The 20,140-nt window shown below is 39.1% G+C and overlaps 1 protein-coding gene and 1 pseudogene across 1 annotated transcript in view; both read right to left on the bottom strand.

The window, feature by feature from the left end:
• MAST4 (microtubule associated serine/threonine kinase family member 4) overlaps positions 1-20,140 on the bottom strand; it is a 166,932-nt gene that overhangs the window by 94,370 nt on the left and 52,422 nt on the right. Inside the window, exon 2 of the mRNA XM_090276340.1 lies at positions 19,111-19,199. Within this exon, the coding sequence (XP_090132466.1) occupies positions 19,111-19,199 (89 nt within the window). The remainder of the gene's footprint in view (positions 1-19,110; positions 19,200-20,140) is intronic.
• On the bottom strand, positions 9,055-11,028 carry LOC150008454 (heat shock factor protein 1 pseudogene; annotated as a pseudogene).

Genomic DNA, 20,140 nt, shown 5'->3' with positions numbered 1-20,140 from the left:
CATCTTTTGTTTATGCTGTCTTTAAATTACAGAATTTTAAACTCTTAATATGCTCATATTATCAATCTTTTCCTTAGCAATTTCTTCCACTTTTTCATGCTAAGAAATTATTTCCCCATCCTAAACATGTTAAATATTCAAGTAGATATTAATTTTACTTTTTAGGTTTACAGGTAATTTAAAATCCATGAGAAAACCATTTTAATATACAGTATGAAGAAAGCTTACCTTGTATATTTTCATTTAGCTACCCAATTTTCCCAATACCATTTGCAGATTAAACTAGTACTTTCTCAATACTGTGTGACATTTCCCCCTCATAACACCATCAATCCTGTCCATTTTTTTCACATGTGAATGACTGCTGGCATTGCTAGCACATGACAGTGTGTGATAATTTCAGGTAGTCAGATCTAACTCACTGAATTTACTTGGTCAAGTGTATTTACTCAGTCTTCCCGATGTACCCTAGGGTGTGTGTCAAGTTACCACAGTGAGCATTTTGTCATCTTTATGGTCACCCAGTATTCTCTGAGTAGCATATCAATATAAGAGGAATTTCCCATAGTATGAGACCTGCCTCCCCAAGGTTGATACCACCACCCACTTTTTCAGCTTTTCCTGTAGTTAAAGCATAGGCAAGGCTTTGTCAATTAAGTCTAAACTCAACTGTGGCTTGAAAAAGGGCAATATAAGGAAGTATATACCAAAGGAATTAATTTTGTGGGAAAAGTGGAGGGGGGGGATGTATTTCTCCTGGGGGGCAGTAGTGTCAGAGTTTCTGGAATCCAGGGGTCAGGAGCATCAGGAGCCAGGACTAACTCTGGCACAGTGCCATGATGTGGTCTGGGAGCTTCTCCAGGCCTTGTGGCCTGCAATGCTTGGACCCTCCAGAAAATTCCGTGCACCCCCTGAAAGACTTTAATAAATTACCCTTCTGCTTAGACAGAATGAATGTGGTGCTTGCAATGAAGAAAACACAGTCTCATGCACACATACACACACATACAACTAGAACAAACTGTGATTTAATTTGGAGAAATAATATGTAGCCTTCCTCAAATGAACATGTCTTTTCATTTTTCAAAAATATCTTAGCTTTCAAATAAAGTTTTGCCGTTTCTTCATAGCAAGCAAGACTCTTCTAAGTCTCTTTTTGGTTACTTAAAGGCATGGTATCTTATGCCCCAATTTTTTTGTGGGGTACGGTAGTAGGGCAAAGGGTAAGGGGGGAAAAAGTGAAATGCTATCATAAATTGATTCCTTTATCATTTCTAACTAGTTATAGTTGGTAATATATAATAATATTAATTTCTATATATTCATCTTGTATACAATGTACTTAATGAATGCTTTCACTAATTTTAATATGTATATACTTAATTCTCTTGGATATTCTAGATTATTTATATCTGAAAGTAACAAATTTTACCACCTTTGAGTTATAGATTTTGTTTCAGTTTTATGTGTTGCTTGACGACAAAGAACCTTTAGAACAAAGTTAAACATTAATGGGAATAGATTTTAATAGAATGCTTCTAGTATTTTGCTCAAGTAAGATATTGGCCATTAGTTTAAATTACATATGTCTTACTATATTATGAAATTCTCTATTCATTTTCATTTTCTAAAGAATTTTTTAACAAAAATAGATGTTTAATTTTATAAAGTACACTTTCAACATCTATTCAAATGAACATTTGCTCTATTGCTATGATGTATTAATAGTATTTATAATATTAAACCAATCCTCATTCTTGGGATAAACCTCAATAGTTTATAGTAAATAATTCTTACAGTGTACTGTTAAATTTGTTTATATTTAAGTTTGATTTTTAATGCATCAAAGCACATGCACTTATTTTAAAAGTCAAGTTGTTTTCTGTAGATCAAAATACCAGGCCTCTTAACTATTAAGTTTTAACATTGATATTTCGAAGTGAAGTGAGTTGGTAGTTTTCATACTCTGCTATATAATTTTTTTCTGTAACATACAAGAAAATCACTGCTTTTCATGCCAGTAAATTATAGCCTTTAAATAATTTAAAAACACACCTGAATGTAATTTTACTAATTAATAAATTCAAAAGGAATACAGTGTAACTCTTTATTTCTTGACCCACTCACCAAAGTCAAGGAACTTAGCATATGTGTACTTCTGCCATACCTCCATCTTAGAGCCTCCAAGTGGAGTTCTAGATCCATACTGTTATTGGAGTCATTATTTATACTATTACATTAAAAGAATATTTCAAACTTTCACTTTTCTATTAATGCTTACCATAGCACCTTTATATGCCATCTTCCAAATTACTTATTTATTTCAATTTAACTCAGTCATTTTCTGTTTATACTAGTTACTCAGAAAATACATGAAAGTATATTTTGTGTGATCTCAAATATATAATAATACATTAATACATACATATGTATAAAAACTGAGCAAATACAGTTCTTTGGTCTCCACACCATTACCTAACAATTTGTGGAAGGAAGGTCTGAGGCCACCATGAATTTTATTCCTTCATAGGCAATCATTGTTTTATTTTCTGTTCATCATGTACAAATTTAAAAGTCACAAAACCATTTATAGGGCAGAGTTTTATTTCTTTTTTTGTAACTCAATTTTTCTTCCAAGTTGAGAAAACCTTCATTAATATTATCCTTAACTATTACTTTTGTTCCATTTACCTGGTTCCCCCACCAAAAAGATATGTTATAAATTAAAGAATCCCCAGTTTACTTGGCATGGATGTTTAATATCAGAAAGTAGTTTTTCAAATCTAATAGAGAAAGATAAGGCTGTCAGGAGGGCAATGGAAGTCTCTGGCAAGCTCAAAATGCAACTTTTTTTGTGGTGGGAGGTGACTGCCAGGTTTTTTGGCTACTGGAACAAATGCCAAGTCTCATGTGTCAGGGTATTCAATACTGAAGATGTCTTCTGCCCTTCAGGCTGTCTGTCGCATTATTTCTAAGGTCTGGCCATGAGCTGTTTTTTGTTTTTTTAATATTTATTTATTTGTTTGTTTGTTTATTTATTTATTTATTTTAGAGAGAGGGGAAGGGAGGGAGAAAAAGAGGGACAGAACCAGCAATGTGAGAGAGAAACATCAAGCGGTTGCCTCTTGTAAGTGCCCCGTAAGTGCCCCCAACTGAGGACTAAATCTGCAACCCAGGCATGTGCCCTGACCAGGAATCCAATGGGTGACCTTTTGCTTTGTGGGATAACCGGCACCCAACCAACTGAGCCACACCAGTCAGGGTGAGCTATTTTTGAATCATGAGATGTTGTGATGTACATGGAGTAATTCTTCCTAAAGATACAACCAATTATTGATATATTCTCAATATCAAGTATTACTGCAGAATGTTACCAATATTTCAATTAAAAGCATAATCAGCTAACAAACACACAACCCATAAGTAAACCCATCACTCTGAGGTATGTTAATGTCAGTGACTTAAATTTCAGTTATTGTAATTTCTATCTTGCTAGTAAAAATCTCAGGAAAGAAAATGGTAAGCAGGAGTTAGGTTAGAGAGGCACACATATTCGTGACAGCAATGGCTAAAGCCTCCCATCACCAGAAGAAATGAACATCCATCACTTATGTCAACAATAAGAACAGAAGGAATGAAATAAAACAGCTTCACTGAACTACTGACAAAGCAGACAGCATGCTACACTTACGTGAAATTTGTTGTCAGGGAAGGTATGTACATCTCTTGATATTAAATGTCTGCCTGGGTCTCTGAGATTGGAGAAAAATTTGCATTTGGCCTTTCTTTTTCAAAAATCAAAACTGTCAAATGAAGTGACCACTGATAAGTTCAAAAACTTAACATTTCCTACTGAAATAATGGCACAAAAGTACCAAATGTGAACCAACTCACATTTTTTTCTTTCGATTTTAAGGATGTTAGAATGTGTCCCTTCCCAAACCAAATTACTAATCCCATAGGGAAGTGGACTTTTTAGCCATTGAAGAACTGGATTCTTTTCCTGCATTTGGCCCATTTAAAATGATGTGCCTTCTGCCGTTTGCAACACAACCTGAGAACATTATGGTAAGTAAAGAAGTTGACAGAGAAAGACATACAGTATGACCTTACCTATGTATAGGATCTAAAAGAGATGAACTCTGAGACACAGAGAGGAGAATGGTGGTTACCAGGGTCTTAGAGTTGAGAGAATTCAGAAGATATTGTTCAAGGGTACAAACTTGGAACAAGTAGGAAAAAAGCGCCAGAGATCTAGTGTTCAGCATAGAGATTACAGTCAATAATATTGTATTATAAACTTCACACTAGATCTTAATCATTCTCACCTCAAAAAGAAATAATAATTATATAATATGATAGTGGTATTAGCTAATACTATGGTGGTAATCATATTGCATCAGAGCAACAGCTATTATACCTTAAACTTCACACAAGGTTATACATCAATTATATCCCAATTTTAATGTATAAAATAGTAAGATGATTTGCATCTCAAAACACTGAAGTGGTGCATGTTCTATATGGTCTTTGCCTGAGGATCTCTCACTCTTGTGTGCGTGCAAGTGCATGCACACACACACACACACACACACACACACACACTCATTTGTTCTCTCCCGCTCTCAAAACCTTCAAAACTAAATTCATTCCTTTAATGACTAGTTGGTCACTCTGGTAACTACTATAGTGTTTCAGTACATTCCCACATGTGCAAAGGGAGGCTTTTAGGCCTAACTGTCCTAGTGTATAGATACACTCACCACAAACTGAGATGTATTACTACTCTAAATAATACATTTGAAGGAGGTGACCTTCAAAGTGTGCCTAGGAGACCCAGGCAACAGAACAACCAGTTTTCCCATCAGAAATCCTTACATGCCGTGGCTGCTGTGGCTCAGGGAATTGGGTGCCAGCCTGCAAACCAAAGGGTTGCCAGTTCGATTCCCAGTCAGGTCATACATATGTCTGGGTTACAGGCCAGGTCCCTAGTTGGGGGCGTGCAAGAGGCAACCACACACTGATGTTTCTCTCCCTCCCTTCCCCTCTCTAAAAATAAATAAATAAAGTCTTAAAAAAAAAAAAAAAGGAATTTCTTACAAATGCAACATCCATCTTCAGATGATGATAAAATGAAAAAAAGTGACCACACCTAGAATATGCTTGTGGGTCACTCAGGCCTGCTCCCACCTCCTTATTATGTCTGTATAATCCAAATTGCTGTCCCACACTAATGTTTTTCCTTAATATCTTAGAAGCTGAGAGATCATCTTTCATTAGATTCTAGAATACTAAAAGCAGGCCACCAATGAAGAACACAAGGCCAATATGAATCAATCCTGAGAACACAGGGTAAAAAAAATCCTTTTTTTTCCCTTAAAACTGTTTTTCTACTACACTTGTCCAATTTTCCCCCCATTGCTCTCCCCTGTCCCACCCCTCCTCCCCCTCCCACAGTCAATCCCCACCCTGTTGTCCATGTCCATGGGTCCTTTATACTAGTTATTTGACTAGGCCATTCTCTTTTTTCCCCCCTTTTCCTCCTCTCCCTTCTCCTCTCTGGTCACTGTCAGTCTGTCCCTTGTTTCCATGCCTCTGGTTCTATTTTGCTCATTTGTGTTGTTCATTAGGTTCCTGTATTAGGTGAGATCATGTGGTATTTGTCTTTTGCCGCCTGACTTATTTCACTAAGTATAATACTCTCCAGTTCCATCCATGGTGTCGCAAAAGGCAGGATTCTTTCTTTCTGCTGCATAGTATTCCATTGTGTAAAAAAAAAAAATCCTTTAAAACAAAAGAACTAGAAATATCGACTTACATAACCTTAGAAATACTAAAAAAGAATATTAAAAAAATGCATGTAATACAATCTCCTCCTTTGACAGAACAGAAAATTAAAGAGAATTATTCAAAGTTATAGGCAATCGATAGCAAACAACCATAAAATTTCAAAAATATTAGCCTAAAATATAACCTCTTTATATATAAGGGAAAAAAAATGAACATATTCTCACTTGTTTACTAGGTAGATGCTACCTCCTGCTGACCATCCATGACTTGAGATAGTATTCTTGTTAGTATACTATTTTCCTGTTCAGCTCCTGATTTCCAGTTACTCTTTTAAAGTATTACAGCACCATAGTTCATTCCTAAAATAACCTGAAATTTTTTCTCTATCTTTAAAATACAGAATAAATGAGAGCTATAACAACTAAATATATAACCCATGTGTTCCTTTTTGGAAAAGTGAGCTTTCCCCCATCCCCTCTTCAGGCATGTGTGGACCCAAGTTATTTGACAGAGTAGGATAGAAGAAATATAAATGAAAATCATTAATCTAGACACTGTGTTCGTGCCCCAGAAAGAAGAGTGAATCATAACTCCCTCAGGTTTCTCCCGCTTCCTTTAGAGGGCACCTTCAGGGCCTCGCTGGGAAGGAGGCAAGAGGCAGTGACCAGGGTTCCAAACCTGGGCTCTGATCTTCATCTTTAGCTCAGACAAAAAATTACTCTGTAGCCCAAACTGTGACAAAAGTTGATTTTTCTCTGGCTGAAGCAAAGGTGGACTGGGGGGCTATGAACCCCACTCTCAACTCACCCTTCCTACTCCCTACCCCTGAGGTAGCCTCTCTGGAGTTGTTGTAGTTCTTACTCACTAGAGAGGACTTTTTAAAAAATGCTGTTCATTTCCCAAATCAACTCTAAGCCAGAATAAGAGCACTAGCTGAGGGATTTACAAAGGCTGGTGTGTCAAAATGAAAATATCACAGACAACTAATGTGTCGTCCCAGCAGAGACTGCTACAAGGATTCCACATTCCACTGTCAGCAATCCACTTGGAGACTGCAACAAGCCCGTATTCTAATTTGCTTCAAATTTACACACTATGGTGTCCTATCATTTTAACCACACTATGAATTCAGATTGGTTACATTACTTTAGTAGTTTCTTAAAACCTGTCACTCTTTGGCACTTTATAATATTGCAATTACTGTCAAATTTCATCATTCATTTGAGGCTGCAAGAGCAAGTTCTATTATTTCCATTTTATAGAAAAGGAGGTTGAGACCTAGGGTCTTTGCTCAAAGTAGCACTGCTGATACCTGAGGGCCATAACCAAAATCCAGACCTTTACCCTGAGGCCTCATGTTTATTACATACACCATTTAGTACTTTATCAATTAGTAGAGATCTGAAAATTAATGGAGCCTGGGTAGCAGGATTAGGGAGATGCGTAGTAGCTCAAGGTTTCTACCCTAGAGACTAGTCCTCAATTCCTGGCAAAGCAGGAACACAATGTGAAGCCTGAACAGCTTTGCAGCTTCACATGTAACAGCTTCTCCTTCTTTTACCTCACTGACTTCTCCAGGTCACCATGATGTCACTGGATACAGAGTTCCTGGAAGTTTGCTAGAACTGTTGTTTCGCCTAGAGAGAACACACTTGAGATGTACTTAGATACATGTCAAATTATTCTGGAGCCTACACAACACATTCTTGATGCTTATTAAATGTCATTTGCAGCAAGCATTGAAGAGCATTTCCTGTGGACCCAACCTGCGACTCTTAGGGCCTCAGACAACAATGGACAGCCCAACAATACCAATACAAGACAAACGAAGGCCAGCACCTTAAAGAATAACACCCCAGTTTAAGCTGAAAAACTAATCAGAGTTGATCACCACATTAGTCATAAGAATAAAAAATTGGAAGCAGCCAAAATATTCATTTAGGGGAAGGTAACCATTGCACATTTATAACTGGAATATTTTGTATTCATTAAAATTAAGCATTTGGGGAAAAATGACATTTAATGATATGTAAAAATCTCAAAGTAATATTGAAAGAAAATGATTTAGATAAAATTCTATCTCTAATCCCATACTTGCATGTATACATACAAATGCGTATGTATACATTAATTTTTATGCATAAATTTATGTATACATAAATGTAATATTATTATAGATGTAGATATATAAAATATACACATTTAGACAAAAACCTAAATGTTAAGTAGTTAACTCTGAGTGATGGATAAGAATATAGATGATTTTTATACTTTGTTGCATTTTTCAAATTTTCCACTAATAAACACACACAGGTTTTATAAACAGAAAAAAAGGTTTTAAAGACATTTTTTAGAAACCTGAAATTTTTTTTTTTTGAAGCAAACCTTAGCTCTTCTTCCTAAGCTATATGACTTTTCTTGTATGTATACTCTTCTAAATTTTCTCCACCTTTCTCTTCATAGTCCAAGGAAACCAAAATTAGGTATCAACTCTGAAACAGGAATGTGGGTGGGCAGCTCTCCCCCATAGCTGAGCCCTCTAAATTTGAGAGGGTTACCATAGTGTATGTACACAGTAACATATCATGACGAGCGCTGGAATTTACCCACTGTTATTCCTAACATAAAAGCTTAGAACTAGAAAAGCCTGAAATCTGCAAGGCTTTTGTAGAGAAGTACTCACACATTGCTGCAATAAATACAAAAATCTGCATTAAAGCATCATTAAGGCTTATATTATAATGATGCCGGACTAAGTTCAAAGATAGAGATGGCATTGCTGTACATGGTATTTTAGAAAACACTCTCCAGCATATGTAGTTGAATCTGGAATACAGATATTAAACCTCTCTGGCAGGCTGCCCAATAGGTAAAGGCCACTTTGGTTATGTTGAGCATCTAGTCCTCTATCAAGGGCACTGGGCACTTAATGAAAACAGATGGCTGATCCCCACATTAATGGAACCCCTGCCTCAAGTTCTTTTAGCTCTAAGGAACAGTTAGTTTTTCTGTGATCAAAATCCACACTCTTGCCAGCAAATGAGCTGGAGATGGTCAGTATTTACATACAGCTAAGGATTACTAGCTCAAATTCAGAGATAACTTGGGGCTAAGCTGCTTAAGAGTGTGCCAGAAGCACCATAGTACCAGAAAAACCATAGTCCCCATGACAGTCACTGAAGCTGTCCAGCCTCAGATCCACAAGTTCTGAAAACCTTGAGAATGAGGAGAGAAGCAACTCAGCAAAGATTTTAAATGCACCTTTTATTTTCTAGGTAACCATTTATCACAGACCTTAGAAAAAAAGCAACCCTTGACCTAAGGAAATCTCCAATTTTTTTTTTTTCTTTTTTCTTTATAGGGACAGTTCTTTATAGATCTCTGTCTCCTTCAACAAGCCATGTATATACCTGTATATTTCTATAGAAGGGGAAAGGGCTCAGGTAAAAACCCAAAAGACAATCTGAGAACACCCACAGTACCCGGTCAGCTGGCTGTGGCTGTGAAGCCCCAAGCAAGTCATGGCGAGCCGGGGCTGAGGTCCTCGAGGTCCTCACTGCACACAGACTCAGGCTGGTCCTCCTCCTGGGCCCCCCAGGAGGCAGTGGGGTCCTCGGCTTTGGGGGTCTCGGGGGCCTCGGGGGCCTCGGAGGCCTCGGAGCTCACCAGCAGGGAGATGGCGGGGTTGTCTGCGTAGTCGTCCTGCTCCGAGACGAAGGTGCGCTCCTGCCCTTCTGCGAGCACAGGCAGGTTGCTGCTCCCCGCGTCCACGGAACCGGGCTCCACCAGGTACACGGGTTGCACCACGTAGTGCACCAGCTGCTTTCCTGAGTTGGGACTACTGTGCTCCGCGTCCAGAGGCCTGGGGGGCTCCTGGGAACGCAGGAACTGCTGGATACTGACCAGGGTGCCGATCAGGTCGGACAGGGTCAGCCCCGACCCCAAGGGGCTGAACAGATCCAGCAGGGCGGTGGCGTCTACGCTGAAGCCGTGGTTCAACAGCATGGTCTGCAGGTTATGCAGGTTTTGCAGGTTGTGCAGGTTGATGTCCCCTGTGTCCAAGAACTCACTGGGCTCGGCCCTGTCCTGGCGGGCTTCGCTGAGGCACCTCTCAGGGGACAAGGCGGGCGGGGTCGAGGGGGGCTGGGCCCCCGCGTCTGTGAGCAGCGTGGCTGAGGCGGCAGGCTCAGGCTCAGGCTCAGGCTCAGGCTCAGGCTCAGGCTCACTCTCCCGCATAATGGCCTTGATGAGGACAGCCGGAGACAGGGGGGTCTCCACAATTAAGGACAGGCGCCCCGGGATCATCTCCAGCTCGATGCCCTGACGAGGGCTGGAGGCCTCCTCCTTCACTTGCATCACGGGGCTGCTCGACAGGGGCCCCTCGTCTGTGCTCCTGCTGGGGGAGGCCAAGGGGCTGCCGGGAGTCGGCTCAGTGATGTCTGAGACGACGGAGCCGGAGCTGGAAACGGCATCCGAGGCATAGAAGCTGGAGCCGCTGTAGGCTGGGGCTGCAGCCAAGCAGGGGCCTGAGTCGTACAGGGCCCCTGGGAAGCACTGCCGGGCGCGCTTCGGTGAGGAAGGCCCCGAGTCGCTGTCATCCAGGATCAGGGGGATCCTCCTCTTCACCCCCAGGCTGTGGTTGGACTGCAACAGCGAGATGAGGAGTTGGATAAGCTTGTTGAGAACGTTCTGCTGCTGGGCGAACTTCTGCCGCAGGCTGGCCATCTCCTGCCCCAGTGCCTCGTTCTCCTGCCTCAGGGCCAGGAGCTCGGAGTCCATGCTCTCCTGCTTCGCCTTCATCAGCTCCATGTCGGCCACAAGCCTGATGACACTGTCCTGCTGAACCTTTATGTCCTCGATCTTCAGAGTGGACCCGCTGGTTGCTTTCCTCTTGATGTTTTCCAGGAGCCTCGGCTGGCCGCGCAGGAAGCACGGGTGCTGGAACTCGATGTCGTCCCTCTCTGGCTTGCCCAGGCTGCCCTGCTCGGCGTGGCCCACCTTTCGGAAGCCGTACAGGTTGAGCTGCCGCACGAAGCTGGCCATGTTGCCGTGCTTGAAGTACTTGGGCAGCACGGCTTTGGCGAACTGGCCTTGGTTGTAGACGTGGAAGCTGTTCCCACTCGGGCTCCAGCAGATAAGCTCGTCGGTGTCCGGGTCGCTCACGAGGGCCCACAGCTTGGTCAGGAAGGCCGTGACATTGCTGTGTCCCATCGCGCTGGAGACCAGGGACCGATCCATACCGGCAAGGCGAAGAGAGACGGAAGAAATGACCGACCGAGAAGAGAGGCAGGGGCAGGGCTAGTGCAGCCGCTGCGTCTGCAGGGCGGGTCCGCCAACGTCGCCAGCGGCGCAAACGCAGCCCCTGGGCCCAGCTTGACTGCTGCCATCTAGCGATGGGCCTCCAAGTTTTCAAATAGATGATAAAGAAATATTTGTTCTGTTTTTTTGTTGTTGTTGTTTTTTGTCTGGTGGGGTGGGGGTGGGGGCTATGTGAATAATATAAACTTTCAGGGCTTTAGAAGATGTGATACATGCCATCTATACATTTTAAAGCAATGAAATATACATATATCAATCATACTGTATCAACTTGAAAATAATAAAATTAACCACTCTCTTTCTGGGAGCCCTATCTTCTTTTGGATTCCGAAAGACTACATTCTCCTCTTTCCCTCCTGCCTCTCACATTGCTGCTTCTCAATTTCTTTCTGGCTACTTGTCCTCTCAGAACGTCTAAATGTTGGCACAGTAGATTCCACTGCAGGTTCTGTTTTCTCAGCCCAAAACTTTTTCTCTCAATGATTTCATCCCTCCTCATGGTTTTAAATAATGCCTCCGAACGAATGGCTTCCAAATTGATAACACTAGCACAGATTCAACCCCTTGACATATAACAACAACTGTTTGTCACTTGGGTATCTTGATATACAGCAAAATGAACTCTTAAGCATTAGCTCATATGTGTTCTTGTTTCCTCCATCCTAGGAAATGCCCGTTCATCAGTTCATATTCTCAGCAAGACAGCTAAAAGCCACCTTTGATCATCTCTCTCTCACCTGACATGTAATCTATCACTAAACGCTGTCAATTCTAACATGGAAAATAGGCAATTATGATCCAACTGTTAATTTAGCTGTCAAACCAAACTGAGGGCAATTCACAGTTGATGCATAAACACACACAAAAAAAAAAATTGCAAATTTTTTATTTAAAAAGAGAAAAGAATGAAGAGTCCTTCCCAGTGGATGAGAAAGTAAAATCTCCATGAGTTGCTAAGCAAAACAAAACCCACCAAACTAATACCACTTTTGTTAGCACAGAGGAGCTTTAAAATTAAATTTATAAGTTAGCTTCCAAAAATTTCAATTGATAATGGAGAAACTAAAAAGCTAAATCAAAGGCAATTCAAATTAAATTCTACATGTAGGGATTAGAGGAATATGAAAGATGTCAGTCATTAACTTATTATTAGGAATAAATTACATATAAACATTACAGTCTTCTCAAAGGACGAAAATGATAAGCAGAGGTCACAGGGCAGAGGGATATTCGTGGAAAAATTGAAGATGCTGGTATATACGCATAGTTAGTGATTCAACACAAAGCAATACCTCAAACTTGGAAAACACACTGACGTCAATTCTCTGATTTTATCATCCTTTTCCTTCAGCAGGAAAGGGAAGATATGTCATTACTAAGGCCAACAACTGGCAATTATACAAAGGCTACGAGTTAGAATATAAACCTGTGAGTCCAGCATGGAATAAGAAAGATGGAACTCTCCATAATTCAGAGAAATGGAAATACTTGAAATCACAGGGCAAATGCATTGTAAAATCATAAAAACTGGACACACCCATTAGATTAGGAAATCTGGTGTCAGTCCCTCTGAAGGTTTTTATAAACCAGATGATTCCCAGGTGATGCTCCACCCATGACTGACAAAATGAATTGCTGATTTTAACCTCAATAAAATGAAAGCCTACAAAGAAGACTTCAAGGTGCTCTAAACTGAACACAGGTTTTACCAGTTTCAGTTGATTTTGTTGAGATACGCTTATCATTAGGAAAATAAAAGGACAATGAATGACCATATCAGAGATTCCTCGAGTAGAAAAAGAAAGTTTCTCTTTCTAAAGAATGGTTGTATGGGGCATCGTGATGATTTCTATCATGGCTACAAAATGGTTTGCCATGACTATGTGGGCACACAATTTGCTTTGTTCTATTACCCAAATATAAAGAAGCCAGGGAATCATTTGTCTTGAAGCATCATGTCTACTCGGCTAAAAGAGGTCACTGCCTTGCTGTGTAAACATTTTTACTGAAGATCTACCAAACGAATTTAAACAGTTTGGCAAATAATATTTCAAGCATTAAAAACCTGCTAATGGCATTTGAATGAAGGTGACAAAACAAGTGAAACAAAGGCTCTATTACACTCAGAGCTGTGTACCTCGTCTCACCTTATCCAAGGAGAAATCTTTCACAGATACCTAAAGAACATTCAACTCTACTAAGTTGTTCCCACCAGCTGCATGCAAAACCTGATGATACCATACACATCTAAGCAGAAATATGTAATGTATAATCTTTCCTAGTCAGCTAAGCAGTAGACAGAAACTTTTGATGCCTTTTTGTTAAATCGCTATCTTCTTCCCTTTAAAGGCTAACCTATAAATTTAGGAAGAATTCAGAAAAACTCTTGTAGCTCAAAACCTTGCTCACTGCTTGGAAAAACCATCACCCTATATGACATATTAAGAAGTATGAGAAAGTAAAGAAGCGCATCACTGATACCAGACTTGTCAAGCATAAAAGGGCAGAAGAAGCAGGGAGGTCAGAGCCAGTGATTTTTAGAGCAAGACCAGTCTTGTTAATAAAATGAAACTTGACAATAGACACAATGACAACAAAAACAGAAGGAATCAGAAAGAAAAGATTGACAAACTGTACCACAAAAGGATGAAAGAAAAATTTACATTAATCAAAAAGTCAGCAAATTACAAAAGGATATCTATGATATTTCAAAAGATTATTAAAGCATGCACATTAAACATACTAAGATATTCGCATGGACTTTTTAAAGATAGTTCCTGTCTTTAACAACTTCCAGAGTTGTTCAATAGGAAAGTGATACTCCTTTCCATCCTTTCTCCCAGAAATCCTCTTATAAATGAGTCAAGTAATCATCTGCAAATTCACAGTAAAACAATTTTTGAAGACACAAAAGGTTAGGTATTTTAGCCAATAGGACAATATTTTCTCTTAGAACTTTAAAAGACTAGAATCAGTAGGTCTCAGTCATTTATCTATACCTGGTCTGTGGCTCATTCTCTAGAAGTATAACTTTTAGGGCTCATACTTCTACCATTAGAATGAAATGCAGTATGGAAATGATACGGTGGTAAGAAGAATTTTAAAACGATCTTCTCAAGATCCCTGCACCCAAGTTATTCAAGCAAATGTATTTACACATATTCATAAGAAAATTTTGGATGGAGAAAGGAGAAACTTAGTAATGTCTATCTTTGGAAAGTAGGAAGGTAAGATTAGCATGTAGTGATTTTATAACAACAGCTAGTGGGGGAGGTTATAGGATGGAGGGATTGAGAAAAAAAGGAAAAAGGACTCATGAACATGGACAACAGTGTGGTGATTGTGGTGGGGAGGGGATATAAGGGGACTGAATGGTAATGGAAAAAATACAATAAAAATTTAATAAAAAATAAAAAATTATGCCTCTATAAATAAAACCAGTAAAGAAAACAAAATAATACCTGTATTAGTTTTCTATTGCTATGTAATAAGTTACCAAAAGTTTAGTGGCTTAAAAATGATAATCTATTAACCTTATAGTTCTATAGGGCAGAAGGCTAGGCAGACTTGACTTGCTTGAGCTCAGGCAGGGCTCTCAAGGGATCATAAAGCCAAAATCAAAGAAAAGTAGAAAATCACAAGCTGCTAGTTCCCCAGGAACCCTCACCTAGTTTTTCTTCTCAGGGTATCATGTGGCCAAAATCAAAGTATCAGTTGGGCTGGCCTCTTATCTGAAGACCAGAAAAGAATCTACGTCCAAGCTCATACAGGTTGTGGACAGATTGAGATCACTGAGGTTGTCATAGGACTGAGGTCGTCCTTTCATCCTGGCTGTCAGCCTGAGGTTGTTTCCAGCTTCTGGAAGCTGCCCTCCTCCATCTTCAAGCCCATAATTGCCACATGCCCTCATTCTCAGGCCCACATCTCTAACTTCTCCTGCCGTCAGCCAGAAAAAAAGCCTTTCTTTCAAAGGGCTCATGTGATTGGGTCAGGCCCACTCAGGTAATCTCTGTGTAAAAGGTTAGCTCACATGGGACTTCAATTACGTCCACAAAATCCCTTCACAGTGGTACCTAAAGGATGAATACAGGGGGAGGCAAAAATGGGTTTACAGTTGTGAGTACACAAAACACAGTTTATTCTTATATCATTAGTTACTAATTATCATATTATTTACCTGTATTATGACTGTAAACCTACTGTTGCCCACCCCGGTATATTATATGAGAGGAATTGCTTCACCACAACCTTGCTACTATTAGATTCTACCAATTTTTTAAATATTTTTGACAATATGCTAGACTACCCATACTATCTCTTTATTCTGGTTCACATTTCTCTTATGATTGCAATGAATCAACATTTCATGTTTCTGTTCCCATTTTAATTTTTTTCTGTGACATGCCATTCACATTTTTTGCCCATTTTTCTCTTGGTTCATTCATCAACTTTCACATTAATTTACTCACGGTCTTTATATATTAAGGCAATCAGATGTTTGTCAGTTATAAGCATAACAAATTTTCACACTTTTGATTTTGTTTATTACATAGACATTTTCATTTTAGAAGATACACACTTGTGTTTTCCTTTGGGGCTTCTGTATTAAATGTCATGCTTAGAATCTTCCTGGAAATAGAAGCCCAGGATATTCTATCTTCCTTTTTTTAATGGGACTGTCCTGCTCACTGTTCTTTGAGGAATCCCTGGCTTTGAACAAGCACTGCTTTGTTAGTGGAGATAAGGTCCGAATAGCACGCCAGCATTCCTTTTCCTCAGAGCACTACTGATACAGCCACACAAATAAATTAAAGTGCTCATCTTTACTGATTCATCTGATGGGAATAAATTCATGTGTCCGTGATGAGCGGTCTGACTCATATCGTCCCTACCTATGGAAAATGGAAAGCATAACTTTATGTCTTGGGTCAATAAGCACTGAGAGATGACAGTGTTTCTTTCTCGTTTTTCATGGAGACATTGAGGAACCCTCACCTGGCCTTCTGTGGATCACACACGTGACAGAGAATGTAGCCATAGGAAGGAAGAGGAGAGAGGCATGGTGAGTGAGGAAGCATTTCACATCATCAAGACATGCGGACTGGTCCTTTACTTAATTTACATTTGCTTCTTTTTATACAGAAATAGGAATCTACCAGACTGTGATAAATGCCATTTCTCCCAAAAAGTCTGACAGACTTCTGCAGCTTCTGAGTGAATAACAACCTGTTGGCTCCGTAACATAAGGAAAAATACTCTCAGAAACTGAAAGAAAAGCTCCTCTCTACCCACTCCTCTGATTAAATACTAAAATTATGTTTGAAGGGAAAAGAATTCACACTAAGTCTACATAGAGAAAAGAAAAACAATTAAAAGGATCATTAAAGTCTTAATCAAATTTTCTCTAATCTTAATATGAGAACTGAAGAAAATCACAGTAATAAAAGGCTAAACAAAAGGCACATAAATTGTGATGCAATTACTACAGAATACTATAAAGAGGAGTACGATTAATTTTTTTAATCACTATTGAATTACATGTAACAAATAGAATTCATCATTCAGTTAGCACCTCATATATACCGTCAGGCACTGTCCTGGAGGAAGGTAAAGATGAAAAAAAGAATTCCAGCCCTCAGTAAGGTATGTGGCCTTGCTTGACCCCTGTCAGCTTTTACCATTATGACAATGATGTAATATAAATCTCCAAAGTATAAATGGCAACAATATAAATAGTTATGTCCTCATTGCGCAGCTTTGGAAATACAGTATTACCAACTGCTTATCCCTCTCCCCAATTATATCCCCCTCACAACTTTCAGGGGTAACTACTATCAATTGGTGTTTAAAATTACCATGTTTTCTTTTATACTCTTACTAAAAACAAACACACATATACAAACATATTTATGTGTACATGTATGTGTGTACCCCTAAACAAGATATTCTTTGTAGCATCATGTTAGCCTCATAAGAATGGGTTAAATAATATTCTTTTGTTAACTTGCTTTCGTTGTCCAATGCTATTTTTGAGTTTCACCAATGTAGATATGTGTTGGGCTAGTTCATTTTCTTCTATGTGCACAGTGTTCTGTGGGTGACTATGCCGCAATTCATTTATCAATTTTCTAATTGATAAATATTTCGGTTGCTTCGTATGTTAAGCTACTATATATACAATGCAGCTATGAGCAGTCTAGAGCATGTGTTCTCTTGTATTTGTGCACAAGTCTCTCTAAAGTTTTGCCTAGGAGTAGTATTTCTGGACTTTAGTGGTCTTGCTATGGTATCACAATTTTATCGATTTATCTTTTACCATTTTTACTTTACCACCTTTTATTCATAACTATGAATAAAATAAAATTTTACTCTAATGGGACAACTCCCTCTGTCTCTCCCTTCTCCCCAAACACGTTACAGAGAACACCCACTCTCAAGTTGAGAGCCAGCACCCCCAAGCAAAAGGAATTCTGAGGAAGAATCATAGCCCTGCTTCCTAATATGAAAGCAGTATAATGGAGGAAGAGCCTAATTGCTCATCCTTTCAACCCATCACCCTTCACAATCCTGAAGTCATCTTCCTAAAACACAGATCATCTTCAAAACCCTTGAAGGGCAAAACTCCTTCCACTCTCTGGCTTTCATTTCTTTGTCCACCTTTATGTTCCTTTACAAGCAAGCATATGCTTCTCATGCTATAGCCACCCACCAGGAACACCGCTTCTTTCACCCCATTTCTACCTGTCAACATCTTGCTCATCTTTCTACATCTTGAGAAAGTATCTACTTCAAACTCTCTCAGACTTTCCTGATTGGAATTAACCCTCTTCTTCTTTGCACCATCTTGGATAGAACTTTTAAAAATATATTTACAGACACAACATACAAAGCAGTCTTCATTGTAGTTTTCTTTTTTTTTTTTTTAAATAGAGTTTTACCTTCCTTATAATTAGTACTTGAGCCCAAGGGCCTTAGCTTTTGGATCTTTATTGGCCCCACAATGGTTATGGATGAAATAGATAATTATTGTACATATACCACCGACAGGAAAAACTTCAGATAAACTTGACTTGTGCATGAATACAAGAGAAGAGACGTTCTAGACTGCTCATAGCATTGTTTGTAATAGCTAATATATATGAGATAAGCTCAACATTAGGGAGAATAAAATGCTGAGTATTTCTGATAGAACACAGGTCACGCAACCCAAAACTACAATACATTGTCCGGGCATATTCAATGATTTAAGTTGAAGGAATGTGAGAAACAATGTGTGCAGGAAGGACTTTCTGACCTATCCTAAAGCAGGACCTAAAACCCTAATGTGAAAAGTACCCTCCCCTGTGCCTGGAGTAAGGAAACATCCTTATCTCTAAAGATAAGGGACACAGAAGAATCTGAACAACAGGCCTGCTGAGCTTCCCCCAGTTTACCACAATTAGCTCATCTTTTCCCACAACACATTTCTTCAATCTTTACTGAAAAACACTCGGGTTTCGCCATTTCTTTGAGTCTCCACTTCCTTATGAAGGCTCCTGTGTCACCTAAAACTTACATTAAATAAGTCTATATGCTCTCCTCCGGTTAATCTGCTTCTGGTTACTGGGTTCCCAGTGGAAAACTTAGAAGAGGAGAAGAAAAAGATATTTTTCTTCCCCTGAAGTTCTTAACACTAATCCTCTTCACGTGAACCAACATGCTTGCACTTCCCCAAAATAACCCTAACATACAGACACATCTTGCATCATTCACAGATTTAGAAATGAAGAAAGAAACCATTGAAAAGGGCCCCACGTAAAAAAGAAGTCTAGAGTTTAGAATCCAAACACTCTGAAAGGAGATAAGGTTTGGGCCAACACTAGAAAGAGCAACTTAGTGATAAGCCAATAGGAAAATCAAGCTAACAAGGCATGAAGACACCTGAATTTCAAAATGCCTGGATTATTTTGAAAAACTAGCAAAAAGAAGTAAAACAAAACTCAAGGAAAGAGAACTAATTACCTGCATGAGCTGAAAGAGGTGAGTGTGGTCGAGGCAATGCTGGCGACTGCCCATTGCCTATCAAGCTTTTCCGGTTGCTTGTTCGGCAACTGTCAAAAGGAAAGGAAAAACAAAGTTTTTTTAAAAAGAGAATACAGCATAAAAATTAATAATAATAAAAATAATTAAAGTATATTCAACATAGGCACAGACTAGCAGGTAAACAACCTATCTGCTCATACTATTACCAAAATTTTCCAAGTTGATATGCACTCACTAATATTTGAGGGGTGGCTGCCTCTTGAATATTAAAAAATGTAAAGTATTCATACAGTATAACATCATCAGTATTCCTCACCACCAGTGAAGCTATAACAAAATGCCTTCCTTCAGGTCTTGACTGCAAATATGTGACATGCCATACATACAAGTGATAAATTAAGGATTCAAATCAGCCCACCACAGGTAGCATCTTTGTTGACATGAAATTTCTAATACAAATTACATGCAATGAAGCGCAATGACATTAATCTTACAATGATGCACTAATTAAAAATCTAATTATTCCAACAAATTTCGTATTTGTGCCTTTTGTCAATAGAACAGTCAATGCCTAAGATAAATGTATTTTGCCACTCATTCATTTTTCATCTTGTAGACTGTATTCAAATTCCTTAGTGAGGTAACTATTTTGGAAATATAAAAACTGATTCCAGTTTGTATGAAAATAGCAGTGAAGGTCTTTTTTCACAGGCACACTACCTACTGTTTTTATCCTGGGACTCAGTGAATACAGTTGCTACGTATATGCACAGACCAACTATTTTTTCCTATTTCTGCTGGTAGAAAGTTATCAAATGGCTAATTTTATTCCAAAGTAACTTTCACAAGCTTCAAAGAATAAGACAAATGCAAAGCTGATTGATGGTGAAGTCGGTCTAATTCCATTTGCTTTTCTTCAGTAAAGGTTGGCACTTCATTCTCTATTATCAGTATACACATTAGAAAAGCATAATAAAAACAAGCAGGTTACCACACTGAATTCACCTAC

This window comes from Furipterus horrens, unplaced genomic scaffold (genome assembly GCF_987537825.1).
Source record: "Furipterus horrens unplaced genomic scaffold, mFurHor1.1.pri manual_scaffold_5, whole genome shotgun sequence".
Lineage (NCBI taxonomy): Eukaryota > Metazoa > Chordata > Mammalia > Chiroptera > Furipteridae > Furipterus > Furipterus horrens.
Note: the sequence above shows the minus strand (reverse complement) of the source record. Positions and strands in the feature narration are given on the sequence as shown.